The 23578-nt window shown below is 38.9% G+C and overlaps 4 protein-coding genes across 5 annotated transcripts; 3 read left to right on the top strand and 1 right to left on the bottom strand.

Annotated features, from left to right (window-relative positions):
- Positions 1 to 790: 790 nt before the first annotated feature.
- LOC116430509 (protein takeout) lies at positions 791 to 3832 on the top strand. The gene is made up of 5 exons (XM_031984768.2): positions 791 to 959; positions 1790 to 1882; positions 1967 to 2233; positions 2313 to 2471; positions 3416 to 3832. Exons 1-5 carry the CDS (start codon positions 884 to 886, stop codon positions 3562 to 3564), a joined length of 744 nt encoding a protein of 247 aa, XP_031840628.2. The 5' UTR covers positions 791 to 883; the 3' UTR covers positions 3565 to 3832.
- Positions 3833 to 4018: 186 nt separating this feature from the next.
- LOC116430516 (Juvenile hormone binding protein 1) lies at positions 4019 to 7350 on the bottom strand. Its single transcript, XM_031984779.2, has 5 exons — positions 6574 to 7350; positions 5633 to 5766; positions 5109 to 5281; positions 4673 to 4881; positions 4019 to 4476 (listed from the first exon to the last, which is right to left on the bottom strand). Exons 1-5 carry the CDS (start codon positions 6647 to 6649, stop codon positions 4325 to 4327), a joined length of 744 nt encoding a protein of 247 aa, XP_031840639.1. The 5' UTR covers positions 6650 to 7350; the 3' UTR covers positions 4019 to 4324.
- Positions 7351 to 9800: 2450 nt separating this feature from the next.
- On the top strand, positions 9801 to 15881 carry Jhbp16 (Juvenile hormone binding protein 16). Its single transcript, XM_031984795.2, has 4 exons — positions 9801 to 10142; positions 11546 to 11808; positions 12483 to 12594; positions 12805 to 15881. The coding sequence occupies exons 1-4, from the start codon at positions 10076 to 10078 to the stop codon at positions 13098 to 13100; spliced, it is 738 nt and encodes a 245-aa protein (XP_031840655.1). The 5' UTR covers positions 9801 to 10075; the 3' UTR covers positions 13101 to 15881.
- Positions 15882 to 16215: 334 nt separating this feature from the next.
- Jhbp2 (Juvenile hormone binding protein 2) lies at positions 16216 to 22190 on the top strand. 2 transcript variants are annotated; one of them, XM_076366384.1, is made up of 5 exons: positions 16216 to 16735; positions 16843 to 16946; positions 19016 to 19303; positions 20950 to 21099; positions 21319 to 22190. In XM_076366384.1, the coding sequence occupies exons 2-5, from the start codon at positions 16877 to 16879 to the stop codon at positions 21468 to 21470; spliced, it is 660 nt and encodes a 219-aa protein (XP_076222499.1). In that variant the 5' UTR covers positions 16216 to 16735; positions 16843 to 16876; the 3' UTR covers positions 21471 to 22190. The 2 variants fall into 2 exon arrangements, with proteins under 2 accessions (XP_076222499.1, XP_031842169.1); XM_031986309.2 differs by having other exon boundaries at positions 16216 to 16946.
- The last annotated feature ends 1388 nt before the right edge of the window (positions 22191 to 23578 follow it).

The raw sequence follows: 23578 nt of genomic DNA, 5'->3' as shown, positions 1-23578 counted from the left end.
CTAACATTTTTCAAACTTCTTAAGTTCATCTTTCAGACAAATATCTGAAATTCATTAGTAACCATTTTTAAATAAACGAATCCAATTTCTAGAAAATCTTTCAGCAAAAAGAATCTTTTGTAACGCTGTCTTCTTCATACTTCTTACAAAAAAAAGTTGCTGTCCCTACCAGGCACGGTCAAGTAAGGCGTTCCAAGAGGATCACCCACGATTCCATCATCCCTATCGCTAGAACAAATGTAAAATACCTTCAGAATACACAAAATAGTTCCATACCAGCCAAAATATCCAGTTTCCGTCCAATTGCTCCATGCGTCATCGTTCCTGCCGAACGGTCAAGAGTTCTAGTTCTGAATAAGCAGTCGCGGGTAACGAGGTGGCGCGACAAAAATAATGTTACAGAAGTGGTAGAAGGTAAACAAGCGTGGAAATTATTCCAATAGCGGTTCCGAGAAACGCTGGGGACGAGAGGCGGGTGGGTAACAGGGGAGGAACGCGCGAAAAGCCGCCACGATGACGATAGGACGGACGGTTTGCCCGATCGTAGACAACCAAGCCCGGGATGCCGATGCAGTGACAGAAAAGCCGAGGCAAGATCTCCGACAGCCTCCTTCGGCCCCCGGTGACTAGTCGGCAATGGTAAAACCTAACAAAAGAAGAGCGCGTAACGCATTCCCCAGAATTCTCTCCCGGCCGAGTTCCAACCTCGTGCGGCAGGCACCTGGTGCACCGCCGTGCTGCTTCTTGCCTCTCACGTGTTGGCGCGCTTTAATGACATGCAATTTTGCAACGTAGTTTTGCCCGGAGTCCTTGGCGCTGGAAACTATATAAACGGACCGCTTATAATTGGCGAGGCTAGCTGGAAGATTTTTAACCAAGCAGGATGTCGTGCCGAGCCGTCACTGCGACTTGTGTTGCTCTCTGCTGCGCTGCCCTAGTCGCGGCAGATTACCAGCTTCGTAAGTTGTTGCCAACGACTCGCCGTCGACTCGTCTTCGGCTGGTGTCCACGTAACGAATCGCTTTCGATCGATTTTTCTTGCTCGATTTTTTGCGGGGAACCGAAACGGGACGGATAGGGTGAGTTTCGTAAAGAGGGTGCACGTTTGCTGGTTTGTGAGAGCACCGATGCAGCGTTCTGATTAGAGTTTGCCGCTTTTAATGAAGTGCCGTGGTTAGATTCTTTAAGATGAGTTAATTGTTTGTCTATACATTTATAAATAGAGATGATAATGTACTTTCGATTGAAATTCGTCGAAACTTCAGTTACTTTTACAACATTCATCGTCAACACGAACAAAATTTATTGTCGACGGAATCGATAATTTTTACTGCTTCTACCTAAGATGGGATTACTGATCAAGTGAGAATGGTTGTGTTACAGAGAAAATATAAACTAGTCTTGAAACTAAAGGACAATAATGAAACATTGTAACCGATTTAAAAAAATTCAAATGGATTAAAATCTGTCATTAGTGTTTTCTTGATTCTTAGAATTGTTTATGTTTTCTTTGTGTCGCAACGATTCGCACTTGACCAGTGGTCCCACCTTAGCTAGAACTAGTAAAAGTTATCGATTCTGTCGAACCAGTGAGTTAGAAAGTTAACGTGGGTCTCGCGAGTGTGTTGGTAACTTGAATTTTAGCGAAATCGGTGAACCGCCGTTCATCGAGCCTCGTTTGCTTCGTCGTCGCGATAAATATTTGCATCGTTGCAATTAATTCTGTCGATCCGGTTCAACGAACTTCATCATTCCCCTCACGCTTTTAATGATTCCTTTGTTTCTTCAGCTCCGACTGTGAAGACTTGCAAGAGGGACTTGGATGACTTTTCGTCTTGCTTGAGACTCGCTATTCAAGAAGGATGGCCCACATTCGTAGCAGGTATAACATAGAGTAAAATTTTTATTCACTTGAAAATTCCAAGGGAAGTAGATGTAATTTTAACGAAAAATTTCCGGAAAACAGGTCTACCAGAATTCGACATGCCACCCTTGGACCCGTTCTACGTGGAAACCCACTCGATGAATTATGAAAACGGCCAAATGCGCGGCGCGTTGAGCGCCACCGATGTCAGGACCTACGGTCTCGCCAAGGCTCGATTCCTCTCGGTGAAACCGGAAATCTCTGACGACTTCCTCCGGCTGGAAATTGACGCCGAATTACCGAAAATTTTAATCGACGGTGACTACAAAGCTGAGGGATCTCTGGGCTCTTTCCAAATCGGCGGCAAAGGTACATCACACGATTAGTCGTTAACTTTTTAATTCCTGCGTTATTAAGACTGGATGTCTAATGAACCTTTGGACAACAGGATACTTCAACATCAGCTTGGACGATGTCAGGGTGAACTGGGACATCTCTGGAGCCATCAAAGACGATAGGTGGGTGGTGGAACACTTCAAGATGACACCCGAAATCGGAGGCATGAAAATATGGTTTAGCGATCTCTTCAACGGAAACGAAGAAATGAGTAAGTCCTGCATTGTGTCAGTAAGGAATCGGCTTGCGAACGGCGTACTTCCATTTCCGAGGGATATTGTAAAAGGCGGGGTGACGTAATGTAAACATCGGATGCTGTCTAGTGGCTATTTACGGTACTCCGAATTGGCGCAAACTTTCATTATCCGCGCGACGTCACTTCGGTACCTTATCATTACGTAATGTTACGTCGCTGAAAATGCATGGGGATCGGAGTCAGTGGCATGGCGGGAGACTCCGCGGCGCTTAATTAGCATGCATTTGCTATATTCCCTCCTGTTATTTGCCGCTCACCCTCATGCATCAGCTTTGTATTATCATCCGTTCCTTCTCATGTAATGCTGTCAGTCTATTACGTCTTGTCTTACCTAAGACCACTCGGTCATGCTCGCTCTTACGTTATCGATCAATCAAGTAGACGCGTATTCCTCTTTCTCTCTCTTGCGGTTACCTTATCGCTAGGGAAGATACCGTGTTCTTTCGATTATCTGTCAAATACCAGATATCCGTTGCTCCAGCTTTTGTTTCCAACTATCTACATCCACGATCTACCGTTCATTCTGAATAGTTAGACTGCGGATTTTCATGCATTCACGGGAAACTTGATAGTGTGAGTTACATGAACTGCACGCGATATGAAAACATATATGAAATATCCAGATTCTAGTGTTTTTTGTAGTATTTTTTTGGAAATATTATTTTCCACTGTAATTGTATTTCTCTAATTATGTTCTTACAAGTTTTACATGTGTTCATAACACGTGTTTGCATGAACACCCCAGTTTATTAATAACACTTTAGGAAACATTGAGGCATTATCATGATGACCGGAAATGTTATTGTAAATCAATCGCTTAATTTATTTTCTCTAGAGTATCGTTGCTTGTTAAGTTCCAAATGATACGTGATAAAAATTGATAATAAATTTACTTTCAGACCGTGCTGCCATCTACTTTGTCAACGAGTATTGGCCACTGGTGTACCGCGGTATGTTACCGAAGCTGGTAGAATCCTGGGACTCGAGTCTCACTGAGTTTGTCAATCGTTTCTTCTCGAAGATCCCGTTCTCAACGGTGTTCCCGTGAGCCGAGCTCACTCCGTAGCAAATAATTGAAAGCGAATTGTGAACAGAATCGAGATCCACAGATCTTAAAGTTTTGTTGCAAATGAAGAACGGACGCGACAAGTTAACGTCGCGGGATGGGAACAACACAAGAAACAAGAGAACCATCTTTACGTTTAAACCCTAGCTCTCTGAGCACCTTGTAACGAATAGCTATAAAACCTGGTGCTTAAATAGATTGTTAAAACTGTGACTGTTATCGAATGTAAATAAACTAATGCTAAATACCAGTTCGAATCTATGTTTCATCGGTAAGGAAGAACAGAGGGAAATGATGTTAAAAATATATACATGTATTTCAATACATTTCATCTTCGAACTAACAGCTAACTATCTTTCTGTTTCATTTATCTATTCGATAGATATATACGAACATATGAATCATTAGTGTGTTGCAATTCTGTTTATATCTGCGACTGTTCTAACGCGAACCGTTCCATTCTGTTTAATGTATCCTGGAGTGTTGTAATTAATGGGTTCAAGGGAAAGAAAAATGGTCGATCATCGGTCGCGTATCCAGAGAACTATTCCACGTACTTTATTGTTATATATACACAGATCAAAGTGCAGTCTACAGTAGATTACTCTGTTCGTAGACGCATTCACGTTTTTTTGCAGTTGCGGCATTGATAACCTCGATACGTTGTAACAGCCATTTATTCCCCACCAATCCAATACAATCGAGATATCAGTGTTTAACGAGGAAAATATTATGCAGGTATTCAAGGTAGAAGGAATACTTCGACCGGCACGTGACGCAATAATTGATTGACGATGCCGGCGAAGAGTACGGACAGCTTCCTCTTCAGTTGCGGTTCCATTGCTTTCAACACTTCCTGTCCGTTCTCGCGAAGGAATAAATTTGTTGCTTCCGCTGTAAAATAATTATTTAGTAAGTACATTCAAACGTTAAGATTCTCTAGATATCGATACTTCGATATACAAAACTATTAAGAAGGTAGATAGGAAAAACTGTTAGAAGCAGCGGCCATTTGAGTACTAATCTCAAGGCATCTCGAGACACCACACGTTCTCCTAAGCATTTCAAAATTATTGGATTGATTACTCACTAAGTATTCGATTATTATTGAAAATCTTGCGAACTCTCATGTGCACGTTCTTGACATCCAGGACGACGTCTAAGTTGTCCACGTTAAGGTACGTCTTTGCATCCCGTACTTTCGTAGAAACGGTACCTTTGACTAGAGCTTTAACATCGTCAAATCGCGCGTGGAATGTTCCGTTGCCACTGGCGGGCAGAATGATCAGCACACCCGAACTAATCAATAGAATTGATTATTAGTATAATTGTTAAAGCATGAGAACTGCAGTTTCAATCGTGAGTGCGAGGGAAAGGGAAACATTTATCTCGTGTACATTATACATCACGCAGCCAAGAAATGTTTGTTCACTTAGGCATCGTGTATTTAAAAAGGACGATGCCGCTTTTAGACTTTCTATGGGCTGAGTAAGTAGAGCAGAAGTACCTTGATGGAAGAAACGAACCTGGAATAATGCGCGTCCAAGATAAGGGCTGGCATTCGTACAATAGCCTCGAAGGGTGAGCCGAGTTTAATGTCCTCAACGGTGTAGTTGCTCGCTCCCCTTACGAACAGTTCACGTAGCTGTACCTTGTAACCGTTCGTACCACCTGTCAGGGACAGAGTCAGCTCGTCCATCTGTTGGAACAGGCACAGAGTCACGATTATTTCGAACAACGTATGCTGAATCAATATTCAAATTACTCAAATATCCTCAACCCTTGATCCCTAGCTAATTCAAACTCACAAGTTAAAACGTTTTTTCAAATTTCTGCATTCTTTTGGCTACCTTTTGGTTAAAATTGAGATTAAAATTTACTAAGTTATATTGCTTTGTATTTCTATGGCAATAATAATAAAAAATGTGATGAACAAAAATATTAAAGAAAGATGGGGAAAATATTGCACACACAGATATTCGTGCAATTCATTCGGTTAAAGGAATAGGAAATAGTAAATGTTCATTTAAAGAGAATAGTAAAAGCTTACGCGAAAGGGTTCAACGGGAGGCAGCTCGATTTCCGGTATGCCGACGCTCAGGTACGGTCTCAAGTGATGGAGGGAGTCGATCAGGCAGGATTTCAGCTTCGGATCGCTCCTCGAGCATTGTTTCACGTATTCAGCTGGAACAACAGACACGAAAAACTCTAAGAAGCCGGGGGATCGAGCGAAGAAAGTTCTTAACACGCGAAAGGCAATTAGACGTGGATAGTCACGAATCGAATATCGGCGTGAAGCAAGAGGAAACCGCACCGGTCGCACGAAAAGGTAGTTGCCAGGCAACTTGTCACTCCGTCTGTACATTGTGAAATTCGAATGAAATTCTTTGGGGTTGCACGGGTGACCTCTTTACTAGATCGCGCGCCTTTATGTAACATTCTGGCAATTGTCGGCGAGCGCGAACGTTACAATACAATAAATTACCATTTAACTATCATTCATGAGGAATTCACCTATCCCAGACTCAAGCACCCTGAACAACTGAATCTAGCTTCTATCTAACTTTCGTTCTCATTGGAAGATGGACTCTGGAAAGTAAGACTCGTAAAACGGTAACACCTGCAGCGCACAGATTCTAATTACAAAATGAAAGTGAGAGTACAATGAGCTTCCATGAACCAAAGCAACAATCTTGTTCAATGATCTACATATTAATTACTAAAGATCGCTGGGCAGCACCAAATGGCAAAACTGTTCTGATCCTCAACAATTCTAAGCTAAATCTCCAAGACCAGTAAGAACACAGTTAAATAACCAAGTTGCAGGCCTCTAAACCACGCAAAGATGAAAAGAGTCCTTCCTAACGACGTGTCTCCGATAAACGCGACTTTCACCGGAACGTTATCAGCAAACTTGACTCTGAAATACTGGGTCCAGCAAGAAGCCAATCGCGGAAGCGGTTGCCCGGTCGAAAAATCAATGCTACTCACGGTTAGAGTCGACGGAGAGAGTAGCTAAGCCGTTGGAAACCAACAGAAGTAGGAGGAACACCGTTGATCCTATCATCGTGGTCTACTTGTGATCCTTCGGGGATGAAGTGACGAAGTCAGTAAACGGGCCCTCGAACGAATTCACGTCGGCACCCCGGGTTTCACGATGGATTCGCTTGTGATCCCTCGCGCACGATCAGCGTTCCTGACACTTTCGACAACAAGTGTGCTTCAAATCCCGGTTCCTCGGCTAAACGACACTGCTACTGCAAGACTGACTATGCAAGAGGGCATTGACAGATGCTAGATCGTAACTGCACTCCGGGATACTTTCACTGGTTGCAACGTGCACCTGCGCCTTCTTCGTCTGCGACGACAGACGAGTCTTAGGCCATGTTAGACCGTCGAAAGTACCCTAGATACTCTTCGATCTTTTCTAATCTTGCCACCAGCCGACGTCTAACTGGGAAAGCTGCACCGTAGTTGTTGCCTCTCTTTTCCTCTACCTCTCTCTCGACAGGCCGAGTCTTGAGGAGAGAAAAAAAAATTATATATTTTCCTCCGAGGTCTTCGTATCGATTCTTGTCTATCTATTTCAGCGCCGCCTGGAAAAATACACTGATTATGGAATGCCGTTCCTAAGAAGACGCGAAGGGAACTTATTTATAAATCAGTTTTTATATATCGTGCCGCAGGCTCACGTCACTTTTAGTACATTTTTTAAATTATTCGCTGTGTCTTTTTAGCAGTGGATGAATCTTCCTTTAACACATTCCGTACCGGATGTTTTCGAAAACTGGACAGGTGATTTTTAATGAGATCAACTTATATCACTATGAATAGAAAAACTTGAAGACTTTATGGTTATTCGATATATTTTAAACAGTTAGTTCAGAATTTAATATTATTGAATGCAATCAGATTTCTCGTTTCCGGCGATGCGTTTATATAAAATTGAAATTTCTCGTTTCCGGTGTGCTGTATGTTAAGCGACATCTTTCCAAAGATTTAGTTTTCAATTGTCAGAGTGTCGGTCATGACTGAACTGTCGCGAAGGAAATATTTTATACGGCGTCGCAGGAAAATGTTTCCCTTTTAGCTAAGGTTATGCGGTTTTATAACAAAGACCTACTTTCTAAAAGGTTTCCGGCGTGTATTTAAAGAACGCCGAGTGCGACTAATTGCATCTAACGGACAGTGTAATTTTTTTCGACACGTTAATAATGGATGAGTGTGATTATGAACGATGATAGGAGATGAAAAATCAACAGTAAATTGTAAAGGATTATGGCGGCGTTTAAGGAACGCGCACGGCGGGGCGTTGCGACAGAGAATTAAATCCACAATGTAAACCGATAAAAGAGAGGGTCATTCGACTGGTTGTTTCCATTAGTCTGTAATTAAGATTACCGTATTGTGCAACAAACATTTTCGGTAGAGTGAGCACGCGGAATGGATTCAAGAAAGTACCGATGTTACGAAGATGGCACGCGCGGGCTTAATAATAGTAGAGTATTTCATTGGCTCAGGGATATATAAACGATACGAAGAAGGAATTGCTCATATACACGATTATATCATTAAGAAAAGAATAATTGTTTCTGGTTTCGAAATTAAGAATTTCTTTCTGTCCCATCACATGTTATCTTCAATGTTGCAGTAGTAGCTCAACAGGTCCTACGTTGCTGTACCACGGGTTGCCTATAGACAGGTGTTCTTACTTTATGTATTTCAATTAATCGGTAATTTACATTGAAGCTAATAAAGTTCCAGTTCATGAATATTTTGAATATTGGTCATTTTATAGAAATGAAAATGAATATATTAAAAATAAATCGTTGTTGTACGATTTATCGAATGTCACAATGTTCTAAAATGATAAAGGAGATAAATTATATTATATAGAATATAAAAACAATGTTGTAGTTTACATAAATTATTCTTTGTCTTTCTAAGTCTTCGAATGTTTCTTATATAATTCTTTTGTTAGCTCTTTTAGAAGTAGTTTCGAGTAATTTGTTACCATTTATGATATCGCATGCAATACTTCAGCCGTGATTGAGTTAAAACACAATATTGCGTAATCCCGATTATGTAATTCACTTTCTCTGTAAATGTGTTATGATAGATTTCTTCCAAGGATTCCGAAAAAAGAGGTGGAAAAAGGAGATTTCATTCAAGATAGATTTTCTTTTCCTCGAATTCACCCATTACCCTTCGAAAAATTATTATTTCCACGCTACTTTTATTTATCAATTTCTTTCTATATTGAACATTAATTAATGATTATGGAACCTATGACAAAGTTCGTTTTCCTATTTTCTTAGTTCTACATGTTCTCGCAATTCTGTCTGTGTTCCGAATGTCCACACTTTACGGTTGTAGACATAAAATGTATTTTCAACCTGTTACTCTTTATCTATTATATCGTGTATACTTGTTTTCGCAGAAGGTGTTAACAAACGTAGTGGACAGAGGCCGGGAGAAATCTAGCAATTACGTAAAATTGAGGAGACGCTGTCCGTCACTTCGTCGATATGGAAATTCGATTAAAATATCTCTTCAAGAGATATCTCAAACTGGCTAGTCACGTTTACCAAGGTTATCGAAGCAAAGAGAATAATAGATAAGTAAATGCACATCAATAATCACCTGGTTCACTAAGTAGACATTTCTCTCGAATCAACACAACGCCAATATTTCGCGAATTTCTCTCAAAATGATAATTCAATTAATACAGATTGACAATAATTATTAATCAAGTTATATTGCCAGCGAATATTGCTCCCGATGGATCTTATTATACCTCGTTGCTCCAAATAAACAAAGACAACCGAGCAAATACTTCATCAAAGCGCCGAGCCGCAGCAACTTCGATCTCCGAACCAACACGACGGGGCTATTTATCCTATTCCCTTTCCAAAACTCCCCTTTAGCCTTCACATTTACAACATATTTCTCAATCTTAGTCCCTGAAAGCCCTGAAAAAGCGGTCGCAAAAAGTTACTTCAGCTTCAACAAACTAAAAATAAAAAAGAACTCTTTGTCAGTCATAAAGTTTTCGCAGTTGACGCAGATCGAATCAAGGATACTACAACGTGTCCGCTAAGTGGTTTGTTTTGTGACGAATATATTCGATCGAGGTTAAAGCAGTCGTGAAGCAGGAAATTGATCGAGGAAATTGATCGAGGAAAAGGAACAAAATGAGGTGTCTGTGGTGCGTTTTAGTCTCGTTTCGCCAGGCGTGGTGTTCGCGCGCGGTGTCGACTACCACGAGATTGTGCGTCTGGGTCCCGCAACGGTGTTTCTGCGGGGAATTATGTAAGGTCGACCGAAAATCCTGGCGCAGGAACGCAGCACAGTTGTAACCCTTCTCTCAGATGTACGGTCGAGAGTGAAAGCGTAAGCATCGGCTCGTGTGTTCACCCGGTTTTGCTGGAATTACGCCTCGAGTTCCGTAAACGAGGCGCGTTCGACGCATGAGTGCCGTGACATTATCGAGATGCGACCGTCTTGTGGTGTTCTAGTGATCCTGGCCCTAGTGGCCGCGTCCTCCGCCGGGGATTTTGGTAAGAACTAAGCAAATGCTCCCTTTTCGTCAGTCGTGCAGTTGCTTCGCAGTAAATGCTCCTGCACTGGAGCCTGTGAACGTCATTTCATTGGGATTGATCTGAGCTTTGAACGTAGGAGTACCAAAGGGGATATTTTGTGTCTACTGTGTCACATTTTGTATACTTTTTGATAATTCTTTGACTAATCTAGGTAAAATAGTAAACGAATTTCTATTATTGTCTAGTACTACGCTCTTCGACGCATGGTTTGTTGCAATGTAAATTGAACATTTTGTTTTACAGTGGAGTCAGGTCGAATGTTCAGAAATACCTTGATAAGGGGAGGGTTAATTTGTTGTACCGTTACCTCTGTCATGATTGAAATGGTGTTATAATTGCATGTCTATACTTCATCTCACAGATGCAACGCGTGTTCATTTAATTGTTTCTTGTTTCTTTGATGAGAGCGAGGGACTGCTTCTAATGGATATTGTTTAATTAAAAATGGAAGTTTGATTGCATATGGTTCCACGTGGCCGGAAACCAATTTCCATCGATGAAGGTTCAATGTTCTCCGGCACCGTTCTTCCTGTTTCACGAAAGTTCATAGAAACTAGAAGGATTCGTGACATAATACACGCTTTGTAGTGGCGGCATATTACGCGAGGAAGGTAGCACGGTGAAAATTGCGCAAGCGGAAAATTCTCACGGAACGTGAGACCATTGTGACGAGACTGTGAAGTATAGAAGACAGAAAGTTGGATCGGGAAACGACCAGATCCGCTCGATTTAATGTAAACTCGCTTATTTTTCGGATTTGTAATTTTTGTAGGAATATGTTGTTCCATCTAATGTCACATTTTTACGCTGCGTGTAATGATTGCGCGCAGGTAAATTGCTATCGATTATTTGCGGCCTTGATATAGCCAAACTAGGACATTCCACTTTTCACCCTTAAAAGGAAAATCGTTCCTCGTTTCTCTGGCAACAATTTCTGATCTCATTTTGTTCTCTAGTGTCTAAAGTGGAACATGATACTTATATAACGTAATTTAATCCCTTGCTTTATAATACTGAGTGGGAGTCGTGGTGAAGTTTTTAAGTTAAATTTAACAAATATAAATATTATTTATTTGTCAAGTTGTATTGTAATATTTGTAGTAAATAGAATTCTTTTGTCCTAGTTAATGATTAAGCATAATGTATCTCTAAAGAGGATGGTCATGAAAGAAATCCTAAGGCAAGGGGTTAATATTACAAATATCAGAGTTAGTATGGAAATTTGAAGGCAACTCGAATTGAAGTTACAGGACCTTCAAATCGCGATCTTCCTTTGATAACGTAAACATTCATTTAAAAACAAGCTTAGTTTAGTAAAAAATGGTAAATGATCAAAACGAATGGACTTTCTCTTATTCCAGAGGATCACTTCGAAGATTGCCATCCAAATTTGCCAGGCTTCGACGCGTGTATACGCGAAGCGTTGAACGCGATCCGACCATACTTCAAAACCGGACTGCCAACGTACAATGTGTCTCCGTTTGACCCCTTCTTCGCCAGGGAAGTTTCGGTGAAACGGGGTATGCAGAATTTTGGCTTCACCTTAACATTAAGGAACGTTTCCGAGAGCGGTTGGAGTGCTAGCAAAGTGACCAAGTTCGTCAGCGACCTTCCACACTACAAGGTAAAATCCGCCATTTCGAATTTACCATTTTTCATATCATTTAGGCTTTCAATATTTTCGTTTCACTTCGAAATAAAAAGCAGATAATGCAGCAGGTAGTGAGCGAAAAACTTTTGATATTGAAATATTTTTAATTGAAAAGTATCAGTATTTAGAGTTCAAAGATTTTGTTACTAGAAATTGGCAATTGAAAATTATTAGTGTTCGGAGTTCAAAACTATTGGTATCAAAACTTTTCCAATTGAAAAGTATTTAAAAGCTTTTGCTATTAAAAAATTGCCAATTGAGAAACATCAATATTTAGACTTCAAAACTATTGGTATCAAAAGATTGGCAGTCGGGAAGTATCAATATTTCTGTACAGCATAGTAACACAAATGTGTACAGTATAGTAAAGTTACACGTTAAGCTCGATTTAATCGAGTTAGTGGCCTTGGAGTAACTAGTAGATTTTGCAGCACTCCTAGTGAAGCGTTTCACTATATAGTGACTTTCACTCGGATGCGTCAGTGAGTTAATTGTACCCGTACAAGATATCCGGTTACAGCCATAAAATAATCCTAAAGCTAAGACGGAGGAGATACAAGCTGAACGCACGTTTGATCCTTAGTAAACTGTAGCTAACGGCTACATCACCTACTAGTCGCCATTTTGCATGTACGGTCTAATTTCAGGTCGTCTACACTCAGAGCTTTCCAGAAAAATTCTTATCGGGACTTTACGAGTTCAATGCAGCCGTCTTTGGATCCACCATCAAGAACAAGGGGAAATTCACGTTGGCTCTCTGTGAGTATAATCACTGGCCATTATTCAATCGATGACTCTCTCAAGGTTTCATTTCGTAATCCCCCAGAAAAGCTGGAAGTTACTATTTATAGGAAATATATGGAAGGGAGATCAGTTGTCCTTTAATACTTAAAGTTAAAGGATTTCTGTATTGACTATTGGATCCAAGTTTCCACGATTCTTTTTCCTCTCATATTTTTATGGTTTTAGATGACCTCATTCAGACGACAACTATTACCAAGAGACTGGGCCAAAAGATTCAAGTGAGCGTGGACGTTCAAACGATCCGAGATCTGAAACTCCACATCACGAACTTGCTGTTCGGCCGACAGATTCTTGAAAACGTCCTCGACAAAATAATAAATGGCGCCTGGCAGCCGGGATTCGTGATGACCAGGCGCCTGATTAACGATCTTGTCTCCACCGCGTTCACTGAAATATTCGAGAGGGCGTTCCGCAACTTCCCATTCGAGAAAATCATCAAACCGAAACCTGTTGAGAGCTAAAAAATTCACGAATCAGATAAAACAGGAAAACAAACAAGCACACAACGATCAACCATACAACTTCCAGACTACCATTAATGAAGTCATCATCCAAAGAAAATAATACTTTCCCAATCTAAATGATGCAGAAATAATCTTCGGAGTTTCTTTTTTAGAACTCTAGACACCAAATAGCCAACTGTATCGCACTATATCATTTAGCAACGAATACAAACAAAAATATCAATTTTCATCGCATAGCAAAATCTTTTTAGAGGAGCTAAAGAAAACGAGGTCGCGTTTTTACGAACCTCTTACCATTTAGTGATCATTTCAGAGCATAGTATATTTTTTTATTTAGAGGATACATAGTAGGATAAGACCATTTTGTACATACAGAGGACATATTTTTCCGTGATATTTAAAAGTTTTGCATGCAGCACGCATACAGAAATATTACATTCTTTTTTCGCGATTCTAGCTGTTTAGCATCTGTTTGTCGGTACATTTAACTAGAGACAATCCGCACGTTGAAGCCGGAGGAGAACAGGGAGCTTTCTTCTTCTGTTAGAATAGCTGCTTGCCTTGAGAAGTGGACGGTCTCTGACCTCGCATTCTCATGGTGTACGAGCATGGTGTATCAACATCAGTGCATCGCGTCTCTTTTATCGATCTAAAAAGATTTATAGCAACAGACCGGCCGCTCTTACACTAACGGAGCGGCACTTAGCACCGGTATTGTTGTTCCAATTTAGCAAACTACTGACTTCGGAGATTTTCTTCGACCGATAACACTTGTGAATCAAGTGTCATTGATTGTACAAGCTGTTTCAATTACTACGATCGAATAGATTTTCTCCGTAAACAAATCCACGAACATAATAATATATTCCAGTACATTACGTCAACCGGACAATTAATTCGCTGCCGATTTTTCAATGCAAAGAAAGTAATACATTTTCAATACTATTATTAAGATTTATCGAAAAATATAATTTCCATCGTTACTAATTACTTCTTTCCAACGCGATGGTAATTTGTGATTTCCATTTCTATAAAATGACTTATTATTTTCCGGTGGACTTAATGTAATATAAAATACTTATCAATTTGTTATTGTTAAATTGATAAAAACTGTCAGCAAACGAAAGGCGTTTTTTCATTTTAAATAGTTTAAGTGATATTTTTGTTATATTCGATTGAGATTTGCTACAGGACGAATAAAGTGTTACCAAATAATTTTAGGAATTCTCTGCTCGCACGTTTTGCGTATAACACGGTGTCAATGGGAGCGTTAACCGTTCGATATCCGTCATAACGCCCGATCACAGTCAGAATCGGCCGTGATCGCAACGAGTTACCGGGTTCATTAACGGTGCTTAACATTCTTCGGTAAGCCCATCGTTCTTTTCTGACGTCCGCCACTGACGTCCGTTTACTTTCGATCTACCTGTGTCAAATTTTTATTGCCGATTATCTGGTATTATCGATCATGAGCCTGACACGACACGAGTGTAATGAGTATAAATACTTTTATTTAATCGCAATTATGTGCGCTAAACGCTATTCGCCATCTTTTGTTCTCGGTAATCTAAAAAGTGCAACCATTTGCACTATTATTATATTCTAAATTATCAAAGTTATTAAACCGTTTGAAATAAATTCCTTTAACGCTAGAACTACGAGGTGGGTCGACATGACTCACTCCAGATTTCTTCTTTTACCGAAAAGATACTTCTTCGAGACATTATTGAAGAAGCTGATCCGGTATTACCGAAACTGAAATATAAGTCAATTGAAATTTTAATAACTGCGAGATTATAGCTTTCGCAAAGAGATTTTAAAAAGTTAATTGAAGTATTCCGTGGTTCTAGTGTTGAAGCAAAGAAAAAAGTCTGATTCAATCTGAAGATAAGAAATTTTGTCTTTTTTTTTAAGCTATTATATTGTCATCGGAAAACCTTTACGTTTCTTTAATAATGATGAATTGAATTGTTCGTGTTAGGCAATCAGAGCATAAATATTTTGTTAGCACGAATCGTACATTTTTTCTCGTCTAATCTGAGATCTTTCCAGCCAATTGAACTTCATATAATTTTTAGGATCGATATAGAGGTCAGTCGGAACGGCGGTTCCCGTCATTTCGTTAGAAAGCGCAAAGCGTTCGAACGCAGATAGTCCTTACCCGTAACGAACTGTGCCTATAAAGTACTGTTTGCTTTCTGTTCGTAGCTTCTAAACAGATTACATCAAGCACAACACGATGCTCACTGATTTTTCTCGCGGCTGACTTTCCCAAAGCTGTTGGCAATTCGTTTACGACTTTCTTCTGCTATCTGGCGAACCTGGAACCCTCTTATCCAACAATCTAACCTGTAGTATTAAAAATATTCTTCATTCTTCATCAGACATGTTTGAATTCACAAGGTCAACTATATTTCATTTCTTTTTAACAAAGAAATAATATTCTGATTCGTATCTCTCATTACGCATGTCTAGCATTATACCAAGATCAATAAGATTCTATTATTCTTTTCTCAAACCAACTACCTTTAAGTTAAATGAACTGTTCAAACATCTGTTACAAACATTTTTCAACAAAGATATCAATATTCTATTATTCACCTTTTCATTCAATGTAATAAAATACAAGAATTATAAGTAGTTAACAAGACAAATAGAAGAACGAAACAAGCAACAACGATGTTCTCGGGCGTCCTTTCAAGTTCACCTCCAACACATCCAATGCCTCGGTACTCTAAGCTTTTGTATTTACCAAAAATCCTCTCATTCAGACACTTCCTCTTCCCTGTCCAAAGTCTGAACTCAACAGGTAATTAGAGAAAAGATCGATGACCTTACAGAATAAATTACTGGCCGTCATTCCACATTTTGAATTCATCTTTGAATTCACATTATGAAACTCATAAATTTTACGTATATCGAATTTCATAAACATTACTCAAACATTCATAGCGATTTTGATTGACGCAACTACGCGAATATGTGTCCTAATGGTCTATTTTTAAATCCCTAATCTCCAACATGTAACTAACGTGCATCAAGTATCCTAGGAACAATAAAATAAACCGTGCAATAAACGTCCCGTGAACCCAATGTTAAATTGTAAGTAGATTATTAGCTGTATTATAGATTAATATAATATATTATAGATTAACATAATATAATTAATATTACTAGGAAGTAGATTATATTATTGTGCAGTTTATCTTATTGTTCCTGGAAAAACTGATGTTTCCTCGTTCAGATATTGAAAATTAGCGATTTAAACATAGGTTATCAAGATATATATTCCCGTATATGAAAACCGACATAAATGTTCGCCAAGTGATGTGTATAAAATTCACTACACGTCAGATCGACGCGTTCCGTAAACCTAGTGTTAATCAAAAGAAGAAAGCCGGGGAGAATCATCCGCGTTATAAGCTCGGGCGGATGCCAACTATCCGCGGCCGGATACCTGTGCCCGGCGCGTCGCGCCGTTCCTTTTCTTCGTGTTCGAGCCCCGAAGGCATAGCGGGGGCAATGTCAAGGTGTTATAAGGCCTGACGCATCCCCGCTGCCCGGTCATTCCACGCGAAGAAATTCGATCGAGTCACGGCTACGCTGCGAGACGAACGGGTACACCGGTCAAGGTACTTATTAGATAGATGCATAGAGAATCGCGATTGAGGATGACTTTGACAGCGAGCCTATTTTTGTGCGCGTGTGCGTTCATGCTCGGCGCGGAGGCGATCGGCAGGTACAAGGGCTTGGAGTTTTTGGAACCATGCTCCATGAGGGACCGGAATTTGGAGAGCTGCCTCGCGAGGTCGGCCAACGTCCTCACTGAAAACTTCCGTCACGGTGAGTAATGTTCCTTTTGTGGATCGATTTGAATAATTGGATTTTTATCTGATTTCTTCGAGAATAGTACGGCGGGAACAGATTTCGGTTGATATTGGAATAATTTAGAGTATGCTCTTCGTGCGGATCGATTTAAATATTTGATTGTTTACCTCGGTTTTGGTAATATAGGGCAATTGGAAAAGATTTTGGTTGATATTAGAGTAATTTAGGGTATGCTCTTTTTGCGGATCGATTTGAATATTTGATTGTTTACCTGGGTTTTGGTAATATGGTGCAGTTTGCAAAGATTTGGAATGATGTTAAAATAATTTGAATTATGTGTATACTTGTTGTGTATTTATTTAGATCTTCATTTTCTGACCTTCATTTGTTTTCTCGAAAATCTGGAGCGATGGGAACAGATTTAGGCTGATGTTGAAATAATTCAAAATATGCTTTTCTTGCATAGCTATTGAAATCTTCCATTATTTACGCGTTTTTTGGAGCATATAGCGCAGGGGGAAGAGATTTAGATCTCACCATTGGAATAATTTAAAATATATTAATTACTTATTGTTGGAAAATAGTATCTTCATTTGTCTTTTCGATTGCGCTTGAATTTCATAGTCCCTGAACTGCATAGGGTACGTAGATACCCAGGCATTTTAATTAAGGATCGAAAGTATTAGGAGAATGAGCAATAATTGTCAGAGGGCAATAAACTTGTGCAGTGTTTTAGTCATAATTGCATTCCTCGTTGCTTGCAGTCGGTATAGGATGCAGGAACAGGTTCAGAAATTGGATAAAGATTAATCAAGCTCAGTGTGCAGAGGTCAACGATGCTCTTCAGATTTCAATGAATAATTTCGATTACGCGAGGACCCGTATAATGCGATTGAGTTTTTTGTGTACATTTACATTTCATTTACATAAAAAACAAAGTCCAAAAATCGGAAAAAACGTTTTAAAGCTCCTCTTCAATATTCATACACCTGCCGCGCCAATATTTTCAAAATCATTAATACCGACGGTACAAAATTCAATAACCGAAATTCAATACACTGAATGAAAAGAAAGATTAGAAAAACTCAATTTTTTTAATCAGACAATGAAATATTATAATATGAAAATTAGAAAAATTGATCAAAATTAATAAATACATTTGGAAAAAATTCAATTTTTTTAAATGAAATAATGAAACGTTACAAAACGATCGTGGCTTTCGTATAATCGCTTATTTTACTGAATTATCGTGTAATTGAACTGGATTCTGGAAGGGCAAAGTTCGAGCGGCGATTATGTTGACGAAAAGAAAAATACGGAAGTCGAAAGTAGAGGATCATCGATCGCGGGACCACGTGGTGCCGCTGAAACGAGTAAAAAAGATGTTCGCGGCAAGGAAGCAGGTTATAACGGTGTATTCGAATGGTCACCCAGTGTCCTACATTCCACGCGCTCGTCGCCGCAGACTGATGGAATAGGTTCGGCGTTCTGACGCAGATTGAATATAACATTGGACGCGTGTGACCGTCAAAGACCGAATTTTGCTCGATCGTTTACTCCATCGACGCTATTCGTGATGTACAATACCATGATTCTATAAAACACGTATACTATCGATAATAATCGATTCATACAATGTTTATTCTAACGAATGAATATTAACCCATGATTTGACATTTTTGACGTTTTTCAGGTAGCCTAAATTATAAATTTTTCGATAATTCTTATGGTATTTAATGAAAATTTACTCTTCGTCAATGGTAGTAATATAAGACAATAAAGCTTACAATGCAGTTTTTATAAAATTCTATGGAATTTTTATTAAGGACATTCGAATTACGATCGATTTCCCTTGATTCAACTCTTAATTAAAACATCAAAAGTCTATCTAACGTAAAAACTAACTTAACACAATGATCCTAAATACATCTGAACTGATCGATTCTCTTAGATTCGATTTTAAATTAAAAAAATTACAAATCATAGCAAAAGTTACCTAGCCAGAAATGATTAGAGTTAATCATTAGAAGTTAGTACATTGTGGGTTACTTAGAACAAACACTAATTTGATATGATAATTGTAGGTCTGCCTCAACTGGGCTATTCAGACGTCGAGCCAATCATTTTGGATGAACTCCACATCGCTCTGGGCGGTGGACCAGACGGTTACAGGGCTCAGTTCAAGGACATCACCGCGAAAGGCGTTTCCGCGTTAAGGGTGACAGGTTTAAGGGCCAGACTCTCCGACGACGAAGTGCAGCTGCAGTTGGCGCTGAGCATTCCGAAGATCAGAGCCGCGGCCAAGTACCGATCCAGCGGTACCTTAATCCTGGTGAAAGCCAGCGGTGCTGGTGATTATTGGGGAGAGTACGGTAAGCAAAAGAAGAATTTTGCTGTATTGTCAATAACTCTGACTGTACAGCGACGAGCTAAACTGGTGGTTGAGATCTTTAGATCGATTTACTGAGAATCAATGTTATTTACCATACACAGAGGTTATAGGCTACTTTGGAATTTCAATATTTTTACCTTCGAAGTAAATTTGTACTTATAACAGAATTTGTTTGTTTTCTCGTGTATTATTGGTAGAATAGTAAGAGGATCAACTGAAAGCTAATGGACAGTAGGATTATCTCAATTGGAGGACGAATGCAGTTTTCGAAACGAAACAGCAACGGAACGAAAGTATGATTTGTTAGGTACCGTTATTGCAATAACATTATCCTAGATAAAATGACAGAGCAAATAAGAAATAAAATAAAAATATTATTTAGATAGTTATTCGATTAAAGATTATAGTCATCTGAGCTTTTCGAGGGTAAGCCTAAAATTACCATAATTCTGATCATGACCAACATTCGTTGATATTGTTTTATTAATGATTATCACCATTCAGGCTACGAAAGACTTAAATCCACGAATAAAAGTTTATTTCGATGATGTCCATCTTTGGCCAGAAAATTGTATAGCAAGGGGTTAGTATTTACCAGTTACCGTCGTTATCGTCGTGATGGACGCATACAGCGCATTTAAGTCCCCATTGGAAGACTCTGCTGAAACGAGGGTAACCTCGTTTAATTATATTGAACGCGAAATCGAAATTAGCTAGATTCGAAAGGCGTCGAGCTGAGCTTAAGTACCGTAAAAAACAACCATACAATTTGTACGATAGTTAATCGTGATAGCAGAACAGCGCGGGTCTAGTGAAAAAGCGCCTCGGGTAAAAGTTGAACAGCGACGTCGACTTTCACCGCCGACGCGATGCAAATTTGTTTTAGAGGATTTTATGTTTCACTTTGCGAGTTAGCTGCGAATTCCCTCTGGCGCACAGGATTTTTATATTAGCATCTGTGATGAATGCAGACACTTTCCGAATTGCTCAATAATAAATTTACTTGTCCTGCGAAGGTCAGTTTTGCATTTTATATCGTCGCTAATGAGCTGTAGATTATTTTTTCTTCAAGATGGAGGCTTATGTATTTTTTTAATGAAGGATCATTAATCGTCGGCGAGAAGTGACGTCATTATTAACTTTTTTCAAGCCATTTTCATACGTTTAGTGGAAATTGAAAACTGTTAAGTTATAATACTATACTCTTAGTCTTGTTATTGAGTTGGCGTAACAGTTCTGACGATATTTTATAAGAAATAAAAAGAAGGGTTATCAACTGTTCGTTGGCTAAAGCAAAACCAAGTGAAAACGAAGAAGCGTTCTTTGCACACGTTATAATATTTTGAAGACGGATGTCACTTGTGTCAAAGACAAACACTTTTTCGTTAATTACGTACAAAAGACATCAACGTTTCTGCATCAACTCAATATTTCTTTTGTCAGGACCAGTTTCGTGTGTGTTACGTGTATACGATAAGCTTAGGATAGTATTCAACTTGCGTTCATGGAAATATTTAATAATATAGACAGTACCGTAGCGGAGTTTGTCGAGTTACAGGAATATATTTGTGTGCCCGTGTAGCGGAGTTTATGGAATGCAAAGGGTTAAATGTATTTTTTTTACAGAGGGCGTCAAGGCAAAGGTGTTCATCAGAGCGAAGCCGTTCTTGGTTCAAGGCCGCCGCTACTTGAGGCTACAACAACTGAAGATGGACTTTAGCGTGCAGAACATCCGAATGGGCGTCGAGAACGTCCGCGACAGCAACTCGATAATACGTAAGCATCGAAGAAACTGACATCATAATCCTTATATTTATTTCTGAATATAAATGTCAGTTGAATTTTTTATTTATTACAATGGACGTATTATGAATAATTCGATGCATGGTGGATTGAGGCTTCTGAAAATTTACTAGAATCGATATGCAAATTGAATATTACGTCATACGGTATTCACAGGTATAAAATATTGCTTTCCTGTTTGGCGTGTTTCAGTTGCTGCACTGAACTTGTTTATTAATACGAATAGTCAAGAACTGCTGAAAGAGATGAAACCGGACCTCAGGCGGAAGTTGGTCCAAGTGATGACGACCTTCGTCGAGAAGATCTTCGCTCAAGTACCATACGACGCCTGGATCGTCGACTAAGAATCGCAAAATTGCGTATCGCGACATCACGAACGGTTCACACTCATCATTCTTACACAGCGTTCTCGAGAAAGAGGACCTCGCACTCCCATTTTCATCGAAATTTTCATGACAGCGTAGAAATTTCAACGATCGCTGATACGAAAGCGATAAAGGGTTAATTATTGTGTAAATTAGTCAAATAAGAACTCGCCATTAATTTAAGAGAAATTGTTGCCTGAAGATATCTATGGAACTCGGTGAGAATTAATAGAATTCAAGACGAAAAATGCTGTTAGAATATTAGGGATTAAACATTGTCTCGTTTTATACTGCCTCTTAGGTTTATATATTTTTTAAATATTTTTTAAGTGTCCACTTAGTAAAGATTAATTCACGATTAATCGTTAGAACGCATGTGTGTTGAATGAAAAATTGCGAGATGATATTTATATTTATTGTTCATGGTATTTTCGAATTGATATCCCGCAAGGATTATATTTTATAGCTTGCATACACACATTTTATAATATTGTGACTAATTGAAGAATGAGGATGGGGCAAGTTGTAAGTGTATTTCAAATAAGTATTTAATATTCATTGTTTTACGATATTTTCTATAACTTCCCTTATATTCGTTCTTCAATTTATACACGACATCACACTTTCATAAACTATCATGTAGAATCGGAACGTCCATTAGATTTATTCGTACAATCAGATGTTACAAATTTCCGAACGTTATCCTGTAGATATACATATGCTCGACGAAACAAATAGAATATTTATTTCATCGATTATTTAAAACAAAGTGTTTCTTATTTCGAAGTTACACTCATTTCCTAACTTCTCCCATATTTCCCATCAGGTCTGCCCTATTGAATGTCAATAAAGATTTTATTGACGACAGTCTAATAATGTTGATTAATTTTTTCTCTATGATTAAATAAGTCGTATTTGCATGATTCTTATCGATCCAGTTTGTTATATGTTGCACAACAATGTGTCTATCGTATGCAGCCTAGCTGACTGGTAATTATGATTGGAGTAACATGCAAAATAAACCAGGGGATTTCAACAAGCGATCGTTTGTTGATCACTGATTCATTGTTTCATGATTATTGCGCAATAATAATCACATTATATCATTTATTACTTTTTCTGAATGTTGTGGTCCGACAGGATATGTCTGCCATTGTGAAGTGGGTATAAACTTATCAAGTTCCCGGAAACGTCAACTTGAAGACACTGGATTATTCATCGCGTCGTCTTGCATTTCGTGTATTTCTCTCGAAATTCTGTATTAAAGATTCGTGGAATTTCTTCCGTAAAACTGATTACTCATTAAACAAGATTAATAATGATTCCCATTATGCTTAAATCCTATACCTACTATATTTTCGAACATGATTAATACTATGAATTCACAAGTAGATAGATAATTAAGTGATACCTGAAAGAAAAAAAGTAAATTTTCATGTAAATCGCTGACTATTAATATGTTAAACAGTAGATTAATTATATACGTAGCAGATGTAACGAGTATACATAACTTGTAATTAAAGTAGATCGATTGGATATTGGAATGAAAAACATCAGTTTCAACATTTGTTTCTCCGTTCACTGCCTGTCCTTGTGCGCAGAACGACGTAATTTTTATTTAACAATATCAGTATTTAACCCTTTGAACCTGGTAATATATAATTTTATAATTTTATTGATAGTTTTATGATTATTTTGCACTCGAGTGCAAAGGATTAACATATTTTTCCTATTAACCGTTCTCTACATTGACAAATCTTATTTGATCAAATAGCGATTAAGAAATGAACCTTGTGCGTCTTCAACGGGGTACGCGAGTGTGGCGTCAGCGGTCAAACCGATAAATTTCCATCAAAATAATATAAGAATTTCTATGCCTGGAAGCGTCGCCACGTGAACTAACTAACGGGGTTCGACGCCTTGACCCTGTCCCTCTCTTGTTGTGAACTGCGACAAGGAGTCGTCGGTTGGCTTTTCGTTAATTTGCGTCGTTTCCTTGAAAGGAAAAATGTAAAAATATTGCGTGGGCCTACGGTGGAAAGGCGGCACGCACGTGGAATATTAGATTCGAACCGATCCTTCCGGTT

Source organism: Nomia melanderi, chromosome 3 (assembly GCF_051020985.1).
Source record: "Nomia melanderi isolate GNS246 chromosome 3, iyNomMela1, whole genome shotgun sequence".
Classification (NCBI taxonomy): domain Eukaryota; kingdom Metazoa; phylum Arthropoda; class Insecta; order Hymenoptera; family Halictidae; genus Nomia; species Nomia melanderi.
Note: the sequence above shows the minus strand (reverse complement) of the source record. Positions and strands in the feature narration are given on the sequence as shown.